Source organism: Haplochromis burtoni, unplaced genomic scaffold (genome assembly GCF_018398535.1).
Source record: "Haplochromis burtoni strain Fernald_Lab_line unplaced genomic scaffold, NCSU_Asbu1 Contig_30, whole genome shotgun sequence".
Lineage (NCBI taxonomy): Eukaryota > Metazoa > Chordata > Actinopteri > Cichliformes > Cichlidae > Haplochromis > Haplochromis burtoni.
The window spans coordinates 13,935-32,602 of NW_024582391.1; the positions used below are offsets into that span (position 1 = coordinate 13,935).

The following is an 18,668-nucleotide window of genomic DNA, read 5'->3' on the forward strand; positions in this document are numbered from 1 at the left end:
GAGCCTGAGGTGGCTTGTAGAGCAGAACGCTGTATATCAGTGGTGGGGAACTCCAGGCCTCGAGGACCGGTGTCCTGCAGGTTTTAGATGTGTCCTTGAGCCAACACAGCTGATTTAAAGGCTAAATGACCTCCTCAACATGTCCTGAAGTTCTCCGGAGGCCTGGGAATGAAACAATCATTGGATTCAGGTGTGGTGACCAAGGGTGAGATCTAAAACCTGCAGGACACCGGCCCTCGAGGACTGGAGTGGGAGACCCCTGGACTAATACCATGAGTGTTGGTGAGCTTTTTACTCCCCAGTGGTCTGTACCATACAGCAGACCATAGTTTTATGGGTACAGTTCAGTAAAAATAGTCCACCAGGCCCCAGCAGTGTGCACACAGTGAGAAGGCTGGGACACCTATCACAGCAGCTGTACCCTAATTCAATTAATCAGGTGGAGGAAAGATTAAAAGAAATGACCCTACTCTCTCTTTTTAAATAAAGATCAAAACTATTAATATTAATAGGCCAAAATGGTTTGTAATGGTTTGCAAACATGCTTTTTATGCTATACAGCTGGACGTGTTTGCATGTTTGCAGATTTCTAAGCAGGACTTAGAGGTCCTGCAGTTTTTTGGCATTTCTTAATTTGGCTTCATTTTTCAGATCCAGAAGGGCCCAAGCAGGGTGTGCTGGTACACAGTACTTTAAACCACATCGTGGTCAGTGTGTTAGCGCAGCATCCCATCTGCTGAGACATTCCAGTAACAGTCCAGCTCATTGACCATAACACAGAATCCACGTTACTGTCATTCTTAGCCTGCTGCTGTTTCTAGCCAGAAGAACATGAAAACATTAGATCACTAAGGTCTTTCAACATAGCAACAAAAATGATGTCAGATATGCAGACATACGGTTTCTCGTAAAATGTCTTCATTGCATTTTCTGATTTTATTTTTAGAAAAAATACCTTTAATAATTTGCCTCGTTACAATCCTTGTTAGTGACATTTTATTAAGAGTGTAATTCTTTCTGCTTTACAGTGACTAAGAAACTGTATTATTGTTATTACACACTGTTACACTGACGCACACTGTTTAGGAGTGATACTTTACAGAACAGCAGGAAGACAGCATTTCATTCTTTTGAGTCATTAAAGGACAAAGTAACATTTTAAATCTTATGGAGCAGGTTTGGATAAGCTGGACAGAGGCAGGTGTAAACTTGTTACGCAGCGCTGTAATCAACTCGTGTACTTTCACTGTGGACACAACGAGTCAGTGTGAGTCCAGTGTTTTGAATCTTCGGTTTTCTTTCTCTGGTGCTACATGATTAAGTACATCTCAAAACTCGGGTAAATAGAAAATAATAAAAAAGGATACTGCTTAAAACTGTAATACAACAATTACATTTGACCCTGAATTAGATAAGAAAAAGGATAAATGGATGGCTTTAATGTTAGAGGAGCTAAAACAGATGTTTCAGACAGAAGATGAACTGGGGAGCTGCACCAAAGGCCAGTAACAGATAAATAAGTATTATTTTCAACAGTAAAATGATTCCAGCAGAGGAATAATAACTGCAAGGTCAGCACAGATATTACCTGACAGTCCCACTTTTTTTTTATTAACAATAACATAATCGACAGTATTACGGGTGTATAAAATCAAAACTGGCTGGTCACTAGAAGCTTTGGCTTTAAAGTTGGACAGCAGAATCTGAAGCTACTGTAGCAGAGTCCAAGTAAAAAGTGGTGAAGCTCAAAAATAGAGTCTCGATGTGACATCGATGGAACAATCCTTCCATCCAAAGGAAGATGATTCCCGAATGAACAACTTCCACTGTTCATCACACGATGTAGGCGTAGGCGTAGTAGCACACAGCTGATAACACAGCTAAAGGCAGCAGCACCAGAATAATCTTCCACAGGCTTCCTGTGGACTTGTCTCCAGTGGGCTCCCCTGATCGTACAGAGGTGTGATTGGTGGAGGTGTAGGTGACCTGCACGGCAGCCCTGAGACACAAAGGAGAAGAGGTGGGTTAGACCCGGCTTTAAACTCACGAGCTCAAACATGTGACTGCTTCATACTGCAGGATTCACTCTGTGTCAGCGTCTGGTCCCTCCACTCCATGTTGCTCAGCGCTTCGCTTCACCCTGTGTGCAGGAAACACACAGTTCAATACTTAATGTTCAAGCCAGCACTGGGTTTGTTTCATTGCACTACATTTATGATGCATTTTAGGGAAATTTACCCCAGGGTTTACCCTCAACGTGTCATCACCATTATGACTGAGCTGACAAGAACAGTGGATTTTATTAACACACATAACAGATTTGCACTGGTAGTTAGCTGCATGCACTTTTTGGTTTAAGGATGGCTGGGTATTAAAATGTTATCAAGTCCAATTAAACAAAATATCCTCAAACAAAGGTCAAGAACGTGATAAAGTCCCTCACGTGGAACAAATGGCAGTAAGTACCGTGGCAGCTGCATCAGCAAGCTAAAATAATGAAATGCTGCAGTTTGAGTTTCACATGTAAACCATCTCTCTGCTTCCCTCGTCACCTCCCGGAGTTCTCCCATTTTCACATGTAAATGATTTGATTGGCTGAATAGCGTGTGTGTAGTGAAATTGGTTGGTGTACACACAACAAGAGATAAAGGAAAACGTTGCACAGATTAATATAACGTTAGTGTAAATACTAGAAAATCCAACCTATCATCTTACAGTGTAAATCACAACACTGTACTAAGAAATGTGACTCTGCAAAGTTCTTACCTGCAGGTTAAGACTGACTGACATCATCTGGGTAAACAACAACAATCTGCCCTTTCAGTTTTACTTCCATGGTAGTGTAGACCATAACACAGATGAGGTGTGATAACACCAGTGCAGTTTGGGAGAATTTCATAGAGGAAATAAAAGCACAGTGTTGTATGTGGGCGGTGCAATATAATCAGCTTTAAGACTATCCAACCGGAGCGGTGTGCTGTCAGTTAAGTAAACAACATTTAACTTCTCTTTACAGTTAACACTGAATGGAACGATGTTTGCTAACTGGGTATTAGTTGTTTGTAAACCAGTCTGGTGGTTGTTGGCAGGTTTCAACTGGTGTTTCTAAATGGTTAGTAAAGAGAGTGGTGCATCGAGAACCACCAGTATCTCGCCAGTTAAGGTGAATGTTGTTTACCCATGAATGCCACAAACCCACACTATCATTTTTATGAGATTCATGTTCTGTTTAATCTGCTTCACTATAGTTTCATGTCCACATTTGTGCATGCACATGCATGCACCATGTTTGAAATGCACGTGTCAGCGGAGCGGCTTCATCGATCCATCATTGTCTCAGAGCATGAGAGGATCTTAAATTAGAGCCTCATCCAGATGCTCTAACCCAGGGATGTCCAACTCCAGGCCTGGAGGGCCGGTGTCCTGCAGGTTTTAGATCTCACCCTGGGTCAGCACACCTGATTAGTTTATTACCAGGCCTCTGGAGAACCTCAGGACATGTTGAGGAGGTCATTTAGCCTTTAAATCAGCAGTGATGGATCAAGGACACATCTGAAACATGCAGGACCCTGACCCTCGAGGCCTGGTGCTGAACACCGTGGCTCTAACCTCTCCTCAGCCGTGCGTTTGCTGCTGAAATAGTGTCATTAGTGTTGTTTGTGGGGACAATGAAGACAGGCCTCCATGAGATCATTAAAGAGTCACATTATAATCAAGGTAAACGTACTTTGCAGGTGATGATCTAAATAAACCCTCAACACCTCAGCCTCGCAGATCTCGACACAACAGGTTGCTGCTCTTTTTCTGCTAACAGGTTAATCAGGATGTCGTGTTGCATGAGTGTCTTTAATGTGCCTTGTGATGTTCTGTGTGGGTTATAGCAGTACTCACATGTTGGCAGAGCGCTTACGTGTAGCCTGTCGAAATGAAAGCAGGAGTAATTGTAAGATTATTGTCTTTTTCCAGAGTAGAGGAGTTGGCACAAAAACAAAGGGGTAGGCAGACAATCAGGACTCACTGCACTCTGGTATGTGATGTAGGTAACTTCCTCCTCTGTAAAAAACAACACGAAACACAAATCATGCACTATTACCTCAAAGTTACACCTCCAAATCTGATCAGAGGACAGAAACAGGAGGAGCAGAGTGAGCCTGAGAGCGAGCTGCTGGGGCTGACCTCTTCATACAGACCAGTTATCATCACTGCTGCTGTTTCCATAACACTAACTGATTCAAACTTCAAATTCACAACTATGAAGGGAAGAGAGTTACAGTTCACCACCAAACACCACAGTCTCCTGACTTTACCCAATCACTGTTTGTGTGTTTAAGATTGGAGCTAAATGAGCCCGATCCTTAGTATTCTTCACTCTGACTGAAACACTGACGGCTTCTACCTCAGGCTGCTTCCTACCTTCTTCCCTGTAGTAGGTCTTATCAGAGGACGTCTTCACTGAAGCCTGCTTCATCGCCTTTTCAAGCTTCCTCTCATACAGATGCCGAGTGGAGTCTGTGTTCACACAAAAACACTTCTTCAGTATGTGAACAAAGTACAGACACTTATTTAAATAAATGCTGGAATGAATTAAAAGCAGTTTTTGGGTTCACATGACCTTTTGTAATGAATGGTTTTAATGTCACGTGGATCCATTTTTATGATGCAGTGTAAGCAGTTTCCACATACTGTCCACATATACCAAGCCAGACCTGACGTAGCGGTAGCCTCGCGTTATAAACTTCCAGTGTGAAGGAAGTTTCCCGCAACATTTTCCTCATGTTTCAGATGCAGAACAGCGCTCACGTGGATAATCTGCGTGTGTGGAAAACACTTCACGGCGCAAAACTGCGATCCCTGTGTGTGTACTTACCTACGATGGGTCCGTGTTTGATGCCATACTGAGAGAGCAAGCTGCCGAGCTCCTCGTCGCTTTTCTCACTCAGAGACATCTGCAGACAGACAGATTCAGACATGCGCCACCCTGCGCTCCAGCAGGGAAACCAACAGGCTACATTTCAAAACCAAACTTTATCAGTCAACGTTTAAGACAGTCGTACATGTTGTAAAGCGTTTACTTCTTTGGGCCCCGTTAAAATGAGTTTCCCCGCAGAAACATAGTTCCGAGAACTGACCTGGCGGCTTTTTGCGTCCCTCTCGAGAGAGTAAATCACGCTGCCACAAACAAATGAAAGCGGCGCATGAACAAAGCTGACGGTAAAGTGGGCTGAATGTCACTCACCTTTGGAATAAGACGACGGCTGTGCTGCGTGAACTGAGACGAAGGAAAGTCGGGCACAGCAGTAAAGCTCACATGTGGGCGTAACTTCTCCAGAATTTGGAGACGTTAGGTTGGCACACCCACAGAGCACCGCTGATCCTGCTAACCTGACCTAGCCTTGTTCTGTAGCACGGTTACCAGTGCTTTGCTTTTAAACGAGTAATCAGCGCTCAGAGCGGGTCCAAGAGGACCTTTGTTATCGGCAATCTGTGTAACATAATAGACATCCCCCTCCCGCCCCTGCCGGCGATCCATCTTTCCAGCCCGGGTCCTCTACCAGAGGCCTTGAGGGTCCTGCGCAGCACCTTGGCTGTTCCTAGGACTGCGCTCTTCAGAGACTGGGAGGACTCCGATTACCACTGGGACCACCGGGAGCTTCATCCTCCACATCTTCTCTGAGCCCTTCTAAGCAATTTCATGTGATAAACTTTTGTCTTCTCTCTCATAGCTTGTGTGTTTTTTGTTGTTGTGAACTGGTGCTCTATTAATAAAACTGAAACAATCTTTCATTCTTTTCGTGGAAGTTTGTTCAGTGTATGACACGCATTTAGTTTCTATTTCACTCGTCTGTAAATTAATATCGGCTCCCTTACATTAAGCTGGAGGGAAATAAAGACAACAGATGCTGAAAAATGGCGACTAAATGAAGTAAAGACATTGTGTGAATACATTTTTATTAGTGCTCTGTGTAAGACTTTATAAATATAAAGCAGTACTGCAAGTCTCCTCTGCTGGAATGCATAAAAACGTGATTTTGTCTGGTACAACGGTAAAAGGATCATCATCTTTGATGTTGTACTCCAAACAAGAAAAACTTTAATGTTCATTACATTTATGTCAAGTTTTCATGAAACCATGCAGAGTTGAATCACTCATCGCTCTGTGTCATCTCTCTAAGGCACTCCTTCAGGTTATCCACCCTTTCAGGTGGAGCCTTCTGTATGGTCTGCTCCAGCAGCCGCCGTGCTTGATCCAGTCCTCCCACCTTAGGGGCGTTCTGGCGGAAGAGGTAGCCGCAGAGCTGATTGTCATGGCAGTCTGGGGAAAGCAGGCCACACAGAAAGCGCAGGAACATGTCAAAGTGACCCAGTGGGTGGTTAAAGGTTCGCACCAACGCACACTGGATCAGGCCTGCGATGGACTTGGTTTGTTCTTTGGATGCAAAGATCTTGGGCATGTGCAAGATCCCAGAGTCCAGGACGTTCTTCTCCTCTGTGCGAAACATTGTGAAGACATACAAAGCAGCCATGAACTCCTGCAAGAAGGAAGATAGAGCTTCTTAAAGCGTGATCTCTACAACATACAAGTTTTTCACATTTTTGTGTATGTCACAAGAAACAGTTGATTACAGTGGCTCCTCGTTTATCGCGGGAGTTACGTTCTAAGAGTAACCCGCGATAGGTGAAATCCACGAAGTAGCCAGCTTTGTTTTTTTACAATTATTATAGATGTTTGAAGGCTGTAAAACCCCTCACTACACACTTTACACACTCAGAAAGACATGAACATTTTCACACTTTTCTCTCTTGTTTAAACGCTCACAGTTCAAACCTTGGTAGGAAAATAAGTCCAGTATTATAGAATGAAACCAAACACACCCACAGCTGCCTTTCAGGCTGCAAAACGTTTCGTCGACAGTGTTTGTTGGAGCAAACCTACAAACATACAGTGCAGCACTTCAGAGTTACTCTGCTAGCGATCAAAGATTTATATAAATTTGACAAGCTGACCACATTCTGTACTGTACAGGAGACACGGCACGAGATCGATTAACAATGGCCTGCAGCCAATCAGGACGCAGAACACAATGCGCTGTAAAAAATAAAAAATGCAAAATTGCACAAAAAAAATCAGTGACACAGCGAGGCTATGAAAGCTGAACCGCGTTAGAGCGAGGGCCCGCTGTACTCAAAGTGGACCTGCTGCTTTTCCTTATGTTCTGTGTCCTGTTCCAAAGGCTCGGCCAGTATATGTGCAACTAATACCTGGACGTCAAAAGCTATTCTTGGATCTGCATGATGTCAGTGAAAGTGGACATCCTTGATATGGTTCTCTCAGTACAAAGCTCACATAGTGTTCAAACTTTCTGTCTGTGAAGGACAGCCAATCAGAAAAGTTGGAATGTTTTATTTATGAAAGGATTCCCTGTCCGGTCCTTGTTATTCCGAACTCCAGATCACACAAAACTGCTCCACTAAAGACCAAAAATAAAATATGGACACGTTCCATTTCATTTCACACTCTTTCATCCCTTTTTAAAAAAAATCACATACAAATACTGTTTCTGTGATGGGTGGGTTGATCCCTGGCTGCTCCAGGCTGCATCCCAAATGCCTCGGGAAAGATGCTAACCCCCAAGTTCAGATCTAATGCTCTGCTAACCACATATGATATAAATAGAAATTAAATAGAAAATAAAAATCTACACACGGATGCTAGGGTAGCTGAAACAGAGGGAGAGATGGGAAAGTCTGCAGCTTCAACAGTACACTTCACACTACATGTGAAGTGTATGTTTGATATACTAGAAGGCGTGTTAGTGTGTAAGATGCAATGCAGCTTGAGTTGTGCTAGCTTCACTACCTTTATGGAGTCTAAGGCTACGTTCACACTGCAGGTCTTAATGCTCAATTCCCATTTTTTGATCAAATCGATTTTTTTCTGTCTGGTTGTTCACATTACCAAATAAAATGTGACAGCAAACATGCTCTACTGTGAATGGTTCACGGCCCTCAAAGCAGCCCGCATGTGCAAAAGAAGACGTCACACACAATATGTCTGTGAAGGTTCTCAGTCATCCAGGTCATCGTAGTCTAAGGAGCTTGGAAAGAAAAGCGTCTGGACTTCTTTAAGTTGCTTGAAGACGTTTCACCTCTCATCCGAGAAGCTTCTTCAGTTCTAAGGGTCAATGGTGGGGAGTCCCAGATTTAAAGACAGGCCTGTTGCGTCTGTCTTTCTTATCCTCCCTCGCTGGTGTGGGACTCTGGGACTCTCTGGGACTCCCCACCATTGACCCTTAGAACTGAAGAAGCTTCTCGGATGAGAGGTGAAACGTCTTCAAGCAACTCAAAGAAGTCCAGACGCTTTTCTTTCCAAGCTCCTTAGACGTCACACACAACGCGCTCTGTTTACGGAAGTAAAAATGGCGGCTACAGAGCGAGTAGGTGTTGTTGCAGCAGTCTATCAACTTCTACACAGTCGTAACCGACATAATTTTGACGAATTAATTAGAGAAAGAAGGACACTGAGAAAACAGAGAGCCGTGCTTTAACAATGGCCGCCATGCTTTCTCATTTGTCTCGCTGATAATTGGCGTCTGTCTTGTGTCAGTGACGTAAAAGACGGATTTAATGCAACATGACCATTCAAACAGCAGTCGCTTTCTAAAACATCGGATATGTATCGGATTCAGTACCACATACGAAAGTGACCCAGATCGGATTTGTGCCGTTCACACTGTCATACCATGATGGGATATGGGTCGCATAGGGTCAGAAAAGTCAGATTTGATGCGCTTTCGCCTGCAGTGTGAACGTAGCCTTAGACAGTAAAGTTTATGGGAAGGTTGATGTCCGAGCAACAGGGACCTGTGAAGAGAGCTTATGTCAGGTCTGTTTGAAAAGAATAAGCACGAACATGTTTACCTGGAAGGTGAAGTGGATAAAGGAGTACACTGTCCTCCCATTGGCAGCTGGGGCGGGGAGCGCAGTGCACATGCCGCAAAACACGGCCACCTCGTTCAAATTCAGGCTGTACTCCTTCAGATCGTCTTCATAGAACACGCTGATATCCTTCTCCAGCATTTTCAAGGCCATCCTTCCCAACTGTACCACCAGGTTTTTATCATCAGTGGACCATTTCTGAGTGCAAAGAACACAAGAAGATAAAAACAAAGCTCTGACACCGAACATAAGCTTTGCAGTTCCAGGGCGAATGCCTGTTCATCGGTCTTAATGGAAATAAACTGGGATTTGACTGTGTTTGATTTATTGCTCCTTTAAAGCTGGGCCACATCTGGACTTTTCTGTTTCAACAGCTCTTCTTTTGACAGCAGCTGCGATGTCATCCACTCTGCTGCTTTGGGACTGCAGCGTACACCCGACAGTCATACATTAACACTCAGTCACCGACAGTATAGACAGTATATGACCCATCAAAGTCATACTAAGGCTGTAACTTGGCCAGTTTAAAAACAAAGACATTATATAAAAGATGGATGCATCTTCTGTGACATCACTTCAGAAACTCGTGTAATACACACTGTGGACAAAGCCGCTCTTTCTCTCCTAAAGCTAGCAAACTAGAGCAGCAGTAGTCTGCAGCAGGACTGGAAGCTGTTTGGAAATGAAACACAGACACGTTACCAGCTCATTTTCCCTCCTGTCATAGTAAAACTGCAGCCTGCGATTCATCTGGACCATCAAAATGTTGACGTAGAACGGCGTCAGTCTGGGAGGATCCTTCCCGTAGCCCCGGTAACGGTAGCAACGCTCGAACACCGTGGCCACCATCCAGCACACAAACGGGTGGCGAGCGGCCATGACAAGTGTGGGGAGGCGCTTAAAATGAGACAAGATCTTTGCTCCCAGATCCGTATTGCTCTGCCAGCGATTCTTCAGGTAGGACTCTTTCATGTCATCGCTGCGGACAAAGAGGGCAAACGGATTAACTCACAGCACTGAAACTAAATCACGTGCACACAGACGTCAGAACGAATCAGCCGCCATACTTGAAGCCCTGGATTTCTGTGACCGCATCGATGAACTTGGAAGGTATCTGTGAGACAGCCCCCCGTCTGCCCAGGATCCAGAGGCGGGCGCCGCGGAGCACAGTGCCTCTGATGATGTTTACTACCAGGACATCAGGATGTGCCGGAGTGTCGTTGTCATGTATGACTGGAGCATTCTGGAGACAGAAAAAGGAAACAGACAGAAATGCGTCTGATTGAGTCAGCCACTTATCTTAGCAGCCAGGTTTATTCCTGCTGGCTAAACCTGCTCAGTTACAAACAAGATCGTCACAAGTACTTTACTCCATCTTCATTTAACCTCCTAGGACCTGACCTCCACATGTGTGGACATCACATTTCCTTTAGAAATGTGTGGTTTCTTGCACATTGAATTTTGGGTTGTCCAGACCACAACACTGAATGTTGGGCCTGATATCCACTTACAGAGACGTTATGCTGCCACTGTTCTATCCAAATGTAAAACGAATGTCCTCGTGTGTGGATCTGATTTTTCTCAGAAACAAAAATCAGGTAAGAAAAAAAAAAAAAATCACAAAATTCTTAGTTTTTACATTCATCAGGTCCCAGTGACAGAGCTCAGGTCAGTAGGTTAATATAGCTGTGTCATGTCAGGATATCACTGCAAAAACAACACCATGTGCTCAAGCATCGTCCTCTGTGGGGAACATGATGCTGTTTTAGAAGCAGAACAGCTCTGCTGTGAATGATGCCGGTGACGTTGTGGGAACGAGATGAAGATGTGTTACACTGACACTACATATCAAAGATGGTTTGATGAGTGTACAGCTTGTTGTGTGGTTGGAAGGAGGCGCTGCTGCTGTTCTGTTTAGTTAGTCTGAGAACAGGAAGTTAGTCTCACAGAATAAAAAGGGTTTTCACTCAAATCTTTAAATATCCAAGTGTGTTTGTTTCCTTTATGTGACTTGAGCCAATGATGTTAATAAGTCAGACATCAAAGTATGTGAATGGATGGGTTTACCTCCCAGTCCAAAGAACTCTGGTAACGATCAAATGAGTCCATTATGATAAGAAATTTACATTCGTCCTCCTCCAGGAAAGGCTTTACGTCTTTGCAGTCAGAATAAAAATATTCAATGATTTCCATGATGGACATCGTCTGAGAAGGAGGGAGGTGTTTGTTTCGCAGGACCCACAAAGATCTGAATGAAAGTTTGATGACAAACTGGATATCCTGGATAGGAAGAACAACAGAAAAGCTTTTGGTTATGAGCAAAACACAGGAACAGTAGCACAGCTCGTCTCTGCTGCAGCTGGAAAAACAAATACTGGCGAATCAAACCAACTACGCTGTGTGCTACTGCAGTGCTCAGGCTTCACACAGTATATAAGATGATAAAAAGGGAAATGTAGACAAAATATTGTGTAATTCCAAATATCAAACACATCTAGAACTCACACTGGCTTTCATTTATGGAACGAGCTAATTACAGCCCCTAACCCAGCATTCAGGAGGATGAATGGATGGATGACATATACAAAAAGTTCATTCCCCTTACAGCTGTTATCAGAGTGAAACAGACCGAGTGAAGCTGCTGGGATTTCTGTGTTCTTTCAAAGTAACTGCTAACGCTCTTCAAGTATCAAGTGCACGAGACTGGAAAATAGTTCAAACAGTGAGCTCCTGCTGGAGTGACGGTATAACCACGTGTTTATCCACAGCAGGGTCCAACCCGAACGCTTTTTCTTGTCAGGACTGGCCTGAGGCGCTCATTGGGTCAGGATACACAGAATGTAAAGCATAAAGGCTCAGAGAACTCAGACCTCCCCACTCAGGACCAGCCCAGAACACACCCTGCTGTGGCTTTACTGAAGCTGTGATTTGTAAACATCTCACCTTATTGGCCCGCTGTTCGGCCCAATCCAGGCAGAATTTTCCCACACACACACTCATGCCAACTCCTGGAAGCCCTGTGGTCACCAGCGTCCTCACCGGAGTGCCGTCATCTTTCTTTAGTCGGATCAAATTGTTCAGTCCAACAAAGGTGTCAGGGCTGGGGACCGGGACAGGGGACGCAGGTGGTCGTAAATCATGGGTGGGATAAATTCCTCCACAACCAGAGGTGGAAATCTCCGGCTCCACAAAGACCTTGTCTAGAAAGTTCTGCTTCCCAGCTTGAATGACTCCCTCCCGGATGACTTGATGTTTTCTGAATAAAGCCTGCTGCAAGCGGAAACGCATCAACGCTGTGTCGGAAAAGATATGGAGCAAAGTGAGAAAATGACATGTAGGAAAGAAAGAAACATTCAGTCCTTCAGGTACGTGTTGTCTAAATTCTGAGAGCTAAAATGAGATCATTGCCATCATTCAACAACACATCACCTACAGGGGAAGTAAGAGGTTAAATCCAGGACGTCACACAATCTATTTACAAGTCAAGAAGCTTGCAGACAGAGCAGGGGTGTCCCACCCCAGGCCTCGAGGGCCGGCGTCCTGCAGGTTTTAGATCTGACCCTAGGTCAGCACACCTGAATCACATGATTAGTTCATTCCCAGGCCTCTGGAGAACTTCAAGACATGTTGAGGAGGTCATTTAGCCTTTAAATCAGCTGTGTTGGATCAAGGACACATCTAAAACCTGCAGGACACCGGCCCTCGAGGCCTGGGGTTGGACACCCCTGAGACAGAGGTCAGAGAATAGATGTTCGAGTGTCGGCAGACAGCAGGAGCATCAGAGTTGCACATCGAGCAACAGCAACTTTCTTATTTGTGATGATTGGAGCAGCAGATGCTTTGTAATGGCATGAAAATATAAAATGTCGTTTCATTTTACACATGAGTAACCCTGCTAGTATATGAATTGTTGAGCCATGGCCAAAAACAATTATATTGTCACTCTGACTTAAACAGTCTCATCTCTGACACAGCGACCACAGCGATTCTGAAGTAATCCCATTGAGGCTTCCCAGAGCTGTTCCCGCAGATATTGGATGTCATTTGCCGTGAGGCATAAAAGCACTTTGACCCTTCTCGAAACAGAGACATGAACATACTCCGCTGATGGTGCTGAAACCTCCTGAAAGCCCACGCACTGTCCGCTCACCTCTCTTACACATGTTTGACAGCTCCTCTGCTTCTGGCTTCTTGTTGATATTTTCCAGATTTGTTATTGTGTGAGTCAGAGCTCGATCTTGTCCTGCAGAGCACAGTTTGCATCCAAAATAAAAGCAATAAGAATGTGTGACACAAGTGTCCATCACAGCAACGACTGTATTTCAGCTGTGAAATAAACTTTTACACCAAAATCCCCCCACAGCTGTAAAAGACTGGTTGGCAGCTGTTGCTCCTAAGCGTGGCCCAGCCAGTGATTAGGCTCCGGGGAACACCTTTCCACACGCAGGTTTGGATTTTTCCCCATAAACTCCTTCATTTAGAAACTGCTGCTTTAGTTTACTTGTGTTGTCTGTTTGACATTTCAACTTGTTTGATGAGTTGAAACATTTAAGTGTGACAAACACACCAAATAATAGGAACTCAGGAGAAGGCAAAGACTTTTCACATCACTGTAGGTGCCACAGCTGTGCTTCCTTACCGAGGACCTCCAACAGCCGGTCTACAAAGTCCAGTATGTCTCCATCGTACATCTGGTTCAGCTTCAGGTCAGCCTCCCACTGATAAAACCACGACTTGAATTTCATCATTTCTTCCCAGGACAGCTTGGTCAGGGTGCTCTGAATATTCTACAAATAAAGAGCACCTTATGAAAACACAACTTAAGACGATGTCTTGTCTTGCTGAATGCTCACGTACTCAAACCCATGGACATGATTTATCAATAAAACTTGTAACAAAACGGCAAAGTTGCTCTGAAATTTGTCCCTCGACTGCCAAATGGACTATCGGGATTTGTTCCACCCTGAATCTTTCATGTGCGCGCCCACTGCAGGAGCCTGCTCTGCAGGACTTCACTCTCAGGCGTGTTTTGGGCAGAAAGATGAAGTAACAGCAGAACAAGTGGAAAAGTCTCAAATGGACTGATTGGGTGTTTCAGGGTTTTCTGGCCCCACAGACCTCTGACTAATCCAGAGAAGCTTCATCTGTAGCTTTCTCTGACTCTGTGTCAGCCCCAGTGTCTATGGGACAGCTGTCACACACACCTGCAGCTGTGACCAATCACAGCCAAGATGTAAAACGTCTTTATAACCTGAGGAAACATGACGGCTGCTGTTTGTCATTGTGGCACTGATCTTCATCACACTGAAAATGCAGACAGACGTCTGAAGGAAAAGCCTCCTGACAGCAACAAGTTCCAAACACTTTGGACAGAAAATGGTGATTACACTGTGTTATTCAATGAAAACGTCTTTAGCGTGGACACCAAGCGATAGCTTCAGTAAAGACAGACAGGCTTTGTACCAACCCTAAAGACATGAGGCAGATCCTGTTCTGGGTGCAGCTTGCCGGGCTGGCTGTTCTCGTCAGGCATTGGATCATCTGGTTCAATGGGCTCAGGTGGTTCTGGAGAATTAGTTATTAAATACTCATCTTCTTCCTCATCATCTTCATCTTCATAAAAGTCCAGATCAACAGAGCTGGGAGACAACCAGAAGCACAGGGTAGAGTCAGAGACTGCTGCAAACACGGTTACACAGCACGCATCCTGCCTGACCCAACACTGGTGAACAAAGTGTGGTGGATTTCTATAAATATCACTCTTTGGCTCTTCTAATAATAACGTTTGTCAACAACATTTGTTTTTTTTTAAGTTTAATGTGTTTGAAAAACAGAAGACAAACCAGCCCGGGTCCATCGCCATGTTAAACTGACACAGCGTGTGTGTGTGTGTGTGTGTGTGTGTGTGCGTACATGTGCGCGTACGTGCGTGCGTGCGTGTGTGTGTGCATACGTGCGTGTGTGTGTGTGTGTGTGTGCATGTGCGTGTGCGCGTATGTGTGTGTGTGTGCGCGCGTGTGTGTGTGTGTCGTGTGTGTGTGTGTGTGTGTGTGAGTACGTGTGTGTGTGTGTGTGTGTGTACGTGTGTGTGTGTGTGTGTGCGCGTATGTGTGTGTGTGTGCGCGCGTGCCACCTGGTATCAATGACCACAGCTCCGGGCGCTCTGGTCTGCTGCGTGGTCATGGTGTACAGGGTTTCTGGAGAGTCGGAGCGATCCTTGATCTGTATCCTGGTCAGTATGAAGAACAACAAGCTGTAACAGGCTGCAGCAGCTCATATCATCCACACCTGCAATCCTCTGTAACTCTAACAGGATATTCAAATGTACCAGATGAGCTGCTGTAAAATGACTGCCCTGCTTTCAAAAGCAGAAAAAGAATTATTGTCACTTCTGTGTTGCTGAGCATTGAAGAACAAATCCAGAATGGCTTGTGGCAGCGCCCCCTGCATAGAAACAGCGCAGGTCCAATCCACGACATTTTTTAAAAACTCTGTACTTCGTTAGCCTGTATTTAAACATGACAGTGAAGTTGAAGCCTAATCCTAACAGCAGGATCAGCTGTGTTTAGCTGCACTGTCTTGTGCATCGTGCTGACTGTGCAAACTTTCTTGCAGCTCAGACAGTGGACAGGCTTCATTTTTAATACGGGCAATTAACTGGAACTAAGGGTGGCAGGCTAACTGTCCCAAAAACACACAGCAAAGAGCAGAAGTCTACAGACTGAAACTTCAAATCAGATAAAACACTCAGGACCAAGTACCCTGTCCCTGTGGGAGCTCTCGGTTCAGGTAGTTTTGCTACCACGTCTGCAGCTTCCTGCTTCTCCTCCACGTTGTCCTCCATGTCGTCACTCTCGCTCTTCATTGAACCGTAGCTGGACGGTGGCCTTTTCCACTTCTCCTTCTCCTCGTCCTCCTCATCCTCTCTCTGGAAAATGCTGGATGAAGGAAAAGAAAGTTTTAGTGTGCACCTGACTGTTTCTTAAACATCATTCTTCTCACATATATTCACTCATATTAAGTTTTGGTTGTCTGGCTGTGACAGAGAGGTGTAAAGGTAAACATTTTTTTTCTGAATTGCCACGTTGCTTTCTGAAAGACGCGCCTGCACTTACTCGTTATTGTTTCGTTACTACATTATTGGCTCCCTCGTCAGCCACTTTATGTTTTCCTCCTCTGTGTTTCAGATTTCTGTGACCGAAGCTAAACTCGCTCCATCACATCCCAACTGGCTCCAACTTAAACAAATTAATTCCTGATGGTGCTAAAGGCTGTAATACTAAAGCCAACAGGATGGTAAAGAACAGCAGACAGTATGAGAGCAGAGGGATGTTCAGAGTAGCTTTAACAGCTTTTTCAAATTCTAAATGTATGTGTAGCTTATGGCATTGAAACATGAAACATGATGTGCACTACTTTGTTAGTTCGGTGCTGCACAGCATACATTTGTGTTCCTTTGCAAAGGACGGCCCAGTGCATCCAGGTACAACAAAGGGAGCAGTGAACATGTTTCTGGAGCACTCACAGCTCTCCTGGATCCATGACACAGTGACACATGCAGGAAAAAGAAGTCTGACTGGAAATTCATAGACTAGTTTTCAGCAAAGATGGCGGTTGGCCCACAACTGCCTCCCTGAAGTTAACAGCAGAAACGTGAAACATCAGCCAGTCACAGTGACGTGACGTTTACTTCACTTTCCTCGCTCGCTGTAAACGCGGATTTCACTCGCTTTCTTGAACTCTTGCCCCCTGTGTCCACACAGCTGGGCTCTTTCTTTTCACTTGTCTCTGTTGTGACAGGGAAAAGGTCACGCAGGAAGAGGCGTGACGGGGGGGCTCGCTGCTTACCTGATAGTAATAAATGCGTGTTAACACTTGAGTCAGAGCTGAGTGGTCTGTAGCGCACAAGGAGAGTAAACTACGAGGTCCCGTCGGAAACACTGCTTCTCTCCTGAAGTCGCACACAAGCTGGGAAGATAATGACAACACCCACCTTTCGACCTCCGTGTCCGGGTCCATGTTTGTGGTTGGAGCAGACTGGCACGGCACGGAGCTTAGGCGGCTAAATGTTGCAGCACACAGTTACTTTAACACGAAAACAAGCCGACCGGCCTGCCGCGCTGATTAAGCCAAACTATACCACTTCCAACTTTCGTTTTCGACTCGTTTCCTTCCGCGAGCAAAGTGCAACGCAAACCCTAAGACTTCCGGGACAGCTTTTCGAAATAAAACCATGATCGTCGTTAGATACGAGTATATTTTAGAAAGCTACGTGTGTATGAAAACAGACACCACGGGCAGTGCTCGGGGCTGCAACACCACTGCTGTAGACCGCAGAGCTGCGCATGATCTTAATCACGGTCATAGAGCAGCTCAGATGTTAGTTTGAGACATATTCGGGCTTCATAAGTTAGTCCATCCATTTTTATTGTATTAATTATTAGTAGGATTTTTGAATAAGGTTAAAATAATCCCAAATAGTAGAAAAATCAGATTAAAACAAAAAAATATTTCAATAACATAAGCATAACACTTATTTGTAACATTTAAAGCTATTGTTAGTGTTCGACATGACAAACGTGGACCTGAATGAGCTCCTCATCTAAGAGAGATGCAGTGTTATGTTGTGAGAAAAGCACAGGGCAGCTTAAATCACCATCTTTTCAGTGTTCCAGGGTCTCCTCTAAAGAATTGTCTTTACAAGTTCAAGTGTACCACTTCCTACTTTATTAGGCAGATCTGTAAAATCCAGTGTTGTCTGTACATTAGTAATTCATATCAGTTCTTAGCAGGTCAATTCAAACATTATTTTCTGTTTATTTTCTATTGTTCTAATGTCCTCATAAACACAGGACGGGCAAACTGTTAATGCATGAAAACACTGCAACACAAAAGTCCAAAGATGACTTTTTGCGGGGACTTTTCCAAGCCCTAGCAGGAAAACAAACTAAACAAAGGTGCAGCACAATGTCAAGGAATTGGCACATCTGAAGCCGTTAGACTTGTTTGGGAGAAATGTTTGTGAAACCACATTTTTAGCTGGTTTGTGGTACCACAGAGGATTCAGTTTTACCACCACAGTGTAAGACTGTGAAGTGAGCTTACAGCAGTCAACTACAGTGCAGGCCCTTTTCTTTAGGTCTGGTCTTCAGTGAGCCAGACTTACTTGTTATCTTTGAAAGTTTTCCAGGCTTTCTTTCAAAGCTTTGCCTTTGGAAATTGACTTTTTTTTTCTAACTGATTGCAGTCTAGTCTTTATAACATTTCGTTTGTGCAGAGGCGGAGGCAGACATTTGAAACACCAAAAGGTAGTATGCATGTGGGATTGGGGGGGGGGGGGGGGTATGAGCAAACAAGACATAATCCCCAATTCAACCAGACCCAGAACTGATCCGGAATTAAAACAGGACTACAACAGTTCAAAATCAGGACTACTGAGGATTTAACCAAGACAGAACTAGAATCAGAACTAGATGATAGTAGCACTAAAAATCATCATAGACCTGCACTACACTTATTTTTTAATTCTACCAAAGTAGAAAAGTTTATATAATTATTTAGCCTTGTTGTGCAAACAAGCCTGCAGAACTTAATAAATATAGAATTTGAAAAAGAACAAACCCAAAAAGAAACACTAGGTACGAGATACATGAGTACCTATGATACGGTGATACTTTTGGTAAACAACCATTTGACTAACATGTGTGTCTCACCTGCTCTTGTTCCATCTC

General features: G+C 44.4%; 2 protein-coding genes across 2 annotated transcripts; both read right to left on the reverse strand.

The window, feature by feature from the left end:
- Positions 1-896: 896 nt before the first annotated feature.
- Positions 897-5,387, reverse strand: emd (emerin (Emery-Dreifuss muscular dystrophy)). Its single transcript, XM_042219237.1, has 7 exons — positions 5,237-5,387; positions 4,868-4,978; positions 4,414-4,509; positions 4,019-4,053; positions 3,892-3,917; positions 2,087-2,140; positions 897-1,999 (listed from the first exon to the last, which is right to left on the reverse strand). Exons 2-7 carry the CDS (start codon positions 4,968-4,970, stop codon positions 1,834-1,836), a joined length of 480 nt encoding a protein of 159 aa, XP_042075171.1. The 5' UTR covers positions 4,971-4,978; positions 5,237-5,387; the 3' UTR covers positions 897-1,833.
- Positions 5,388-5,719: 332 nt separating this feature from the next.
- Positions 5,720-17,145, reverse strand: nlrc3l (NLR family, CARD domain containing 3-like). Its single transcript, XM_005918498.3, has 12 exons — positions 16,931-17,145; positions 15,699-15,875; positions 15,071-15,166; positions 14,405-14,576; positions 13,577-13,724; positions 13,088-13,180; positions 11,881-12,230; positions 11,005-11,217; positions 10,005-10,180; positions 9,640-9,916; positions 8,920-9,135; positions 5,720-6,530 (listed from the first exon to the last, which is right to left on the reverse strand). Exons 1-12 carry the CDS (start codon positions 16,954-16,956, stop codon positions 6,144-6,146), a joined length of 2,331 nt encoding a protein of 776 aa, XP_005918560.1. The 5' UTR covers positions 16,957-17,145; the 3' UTR covers positions 5,720-6,143.
- Positions 17,146-18,668: the final 1,523 nt, after the last annotated feature.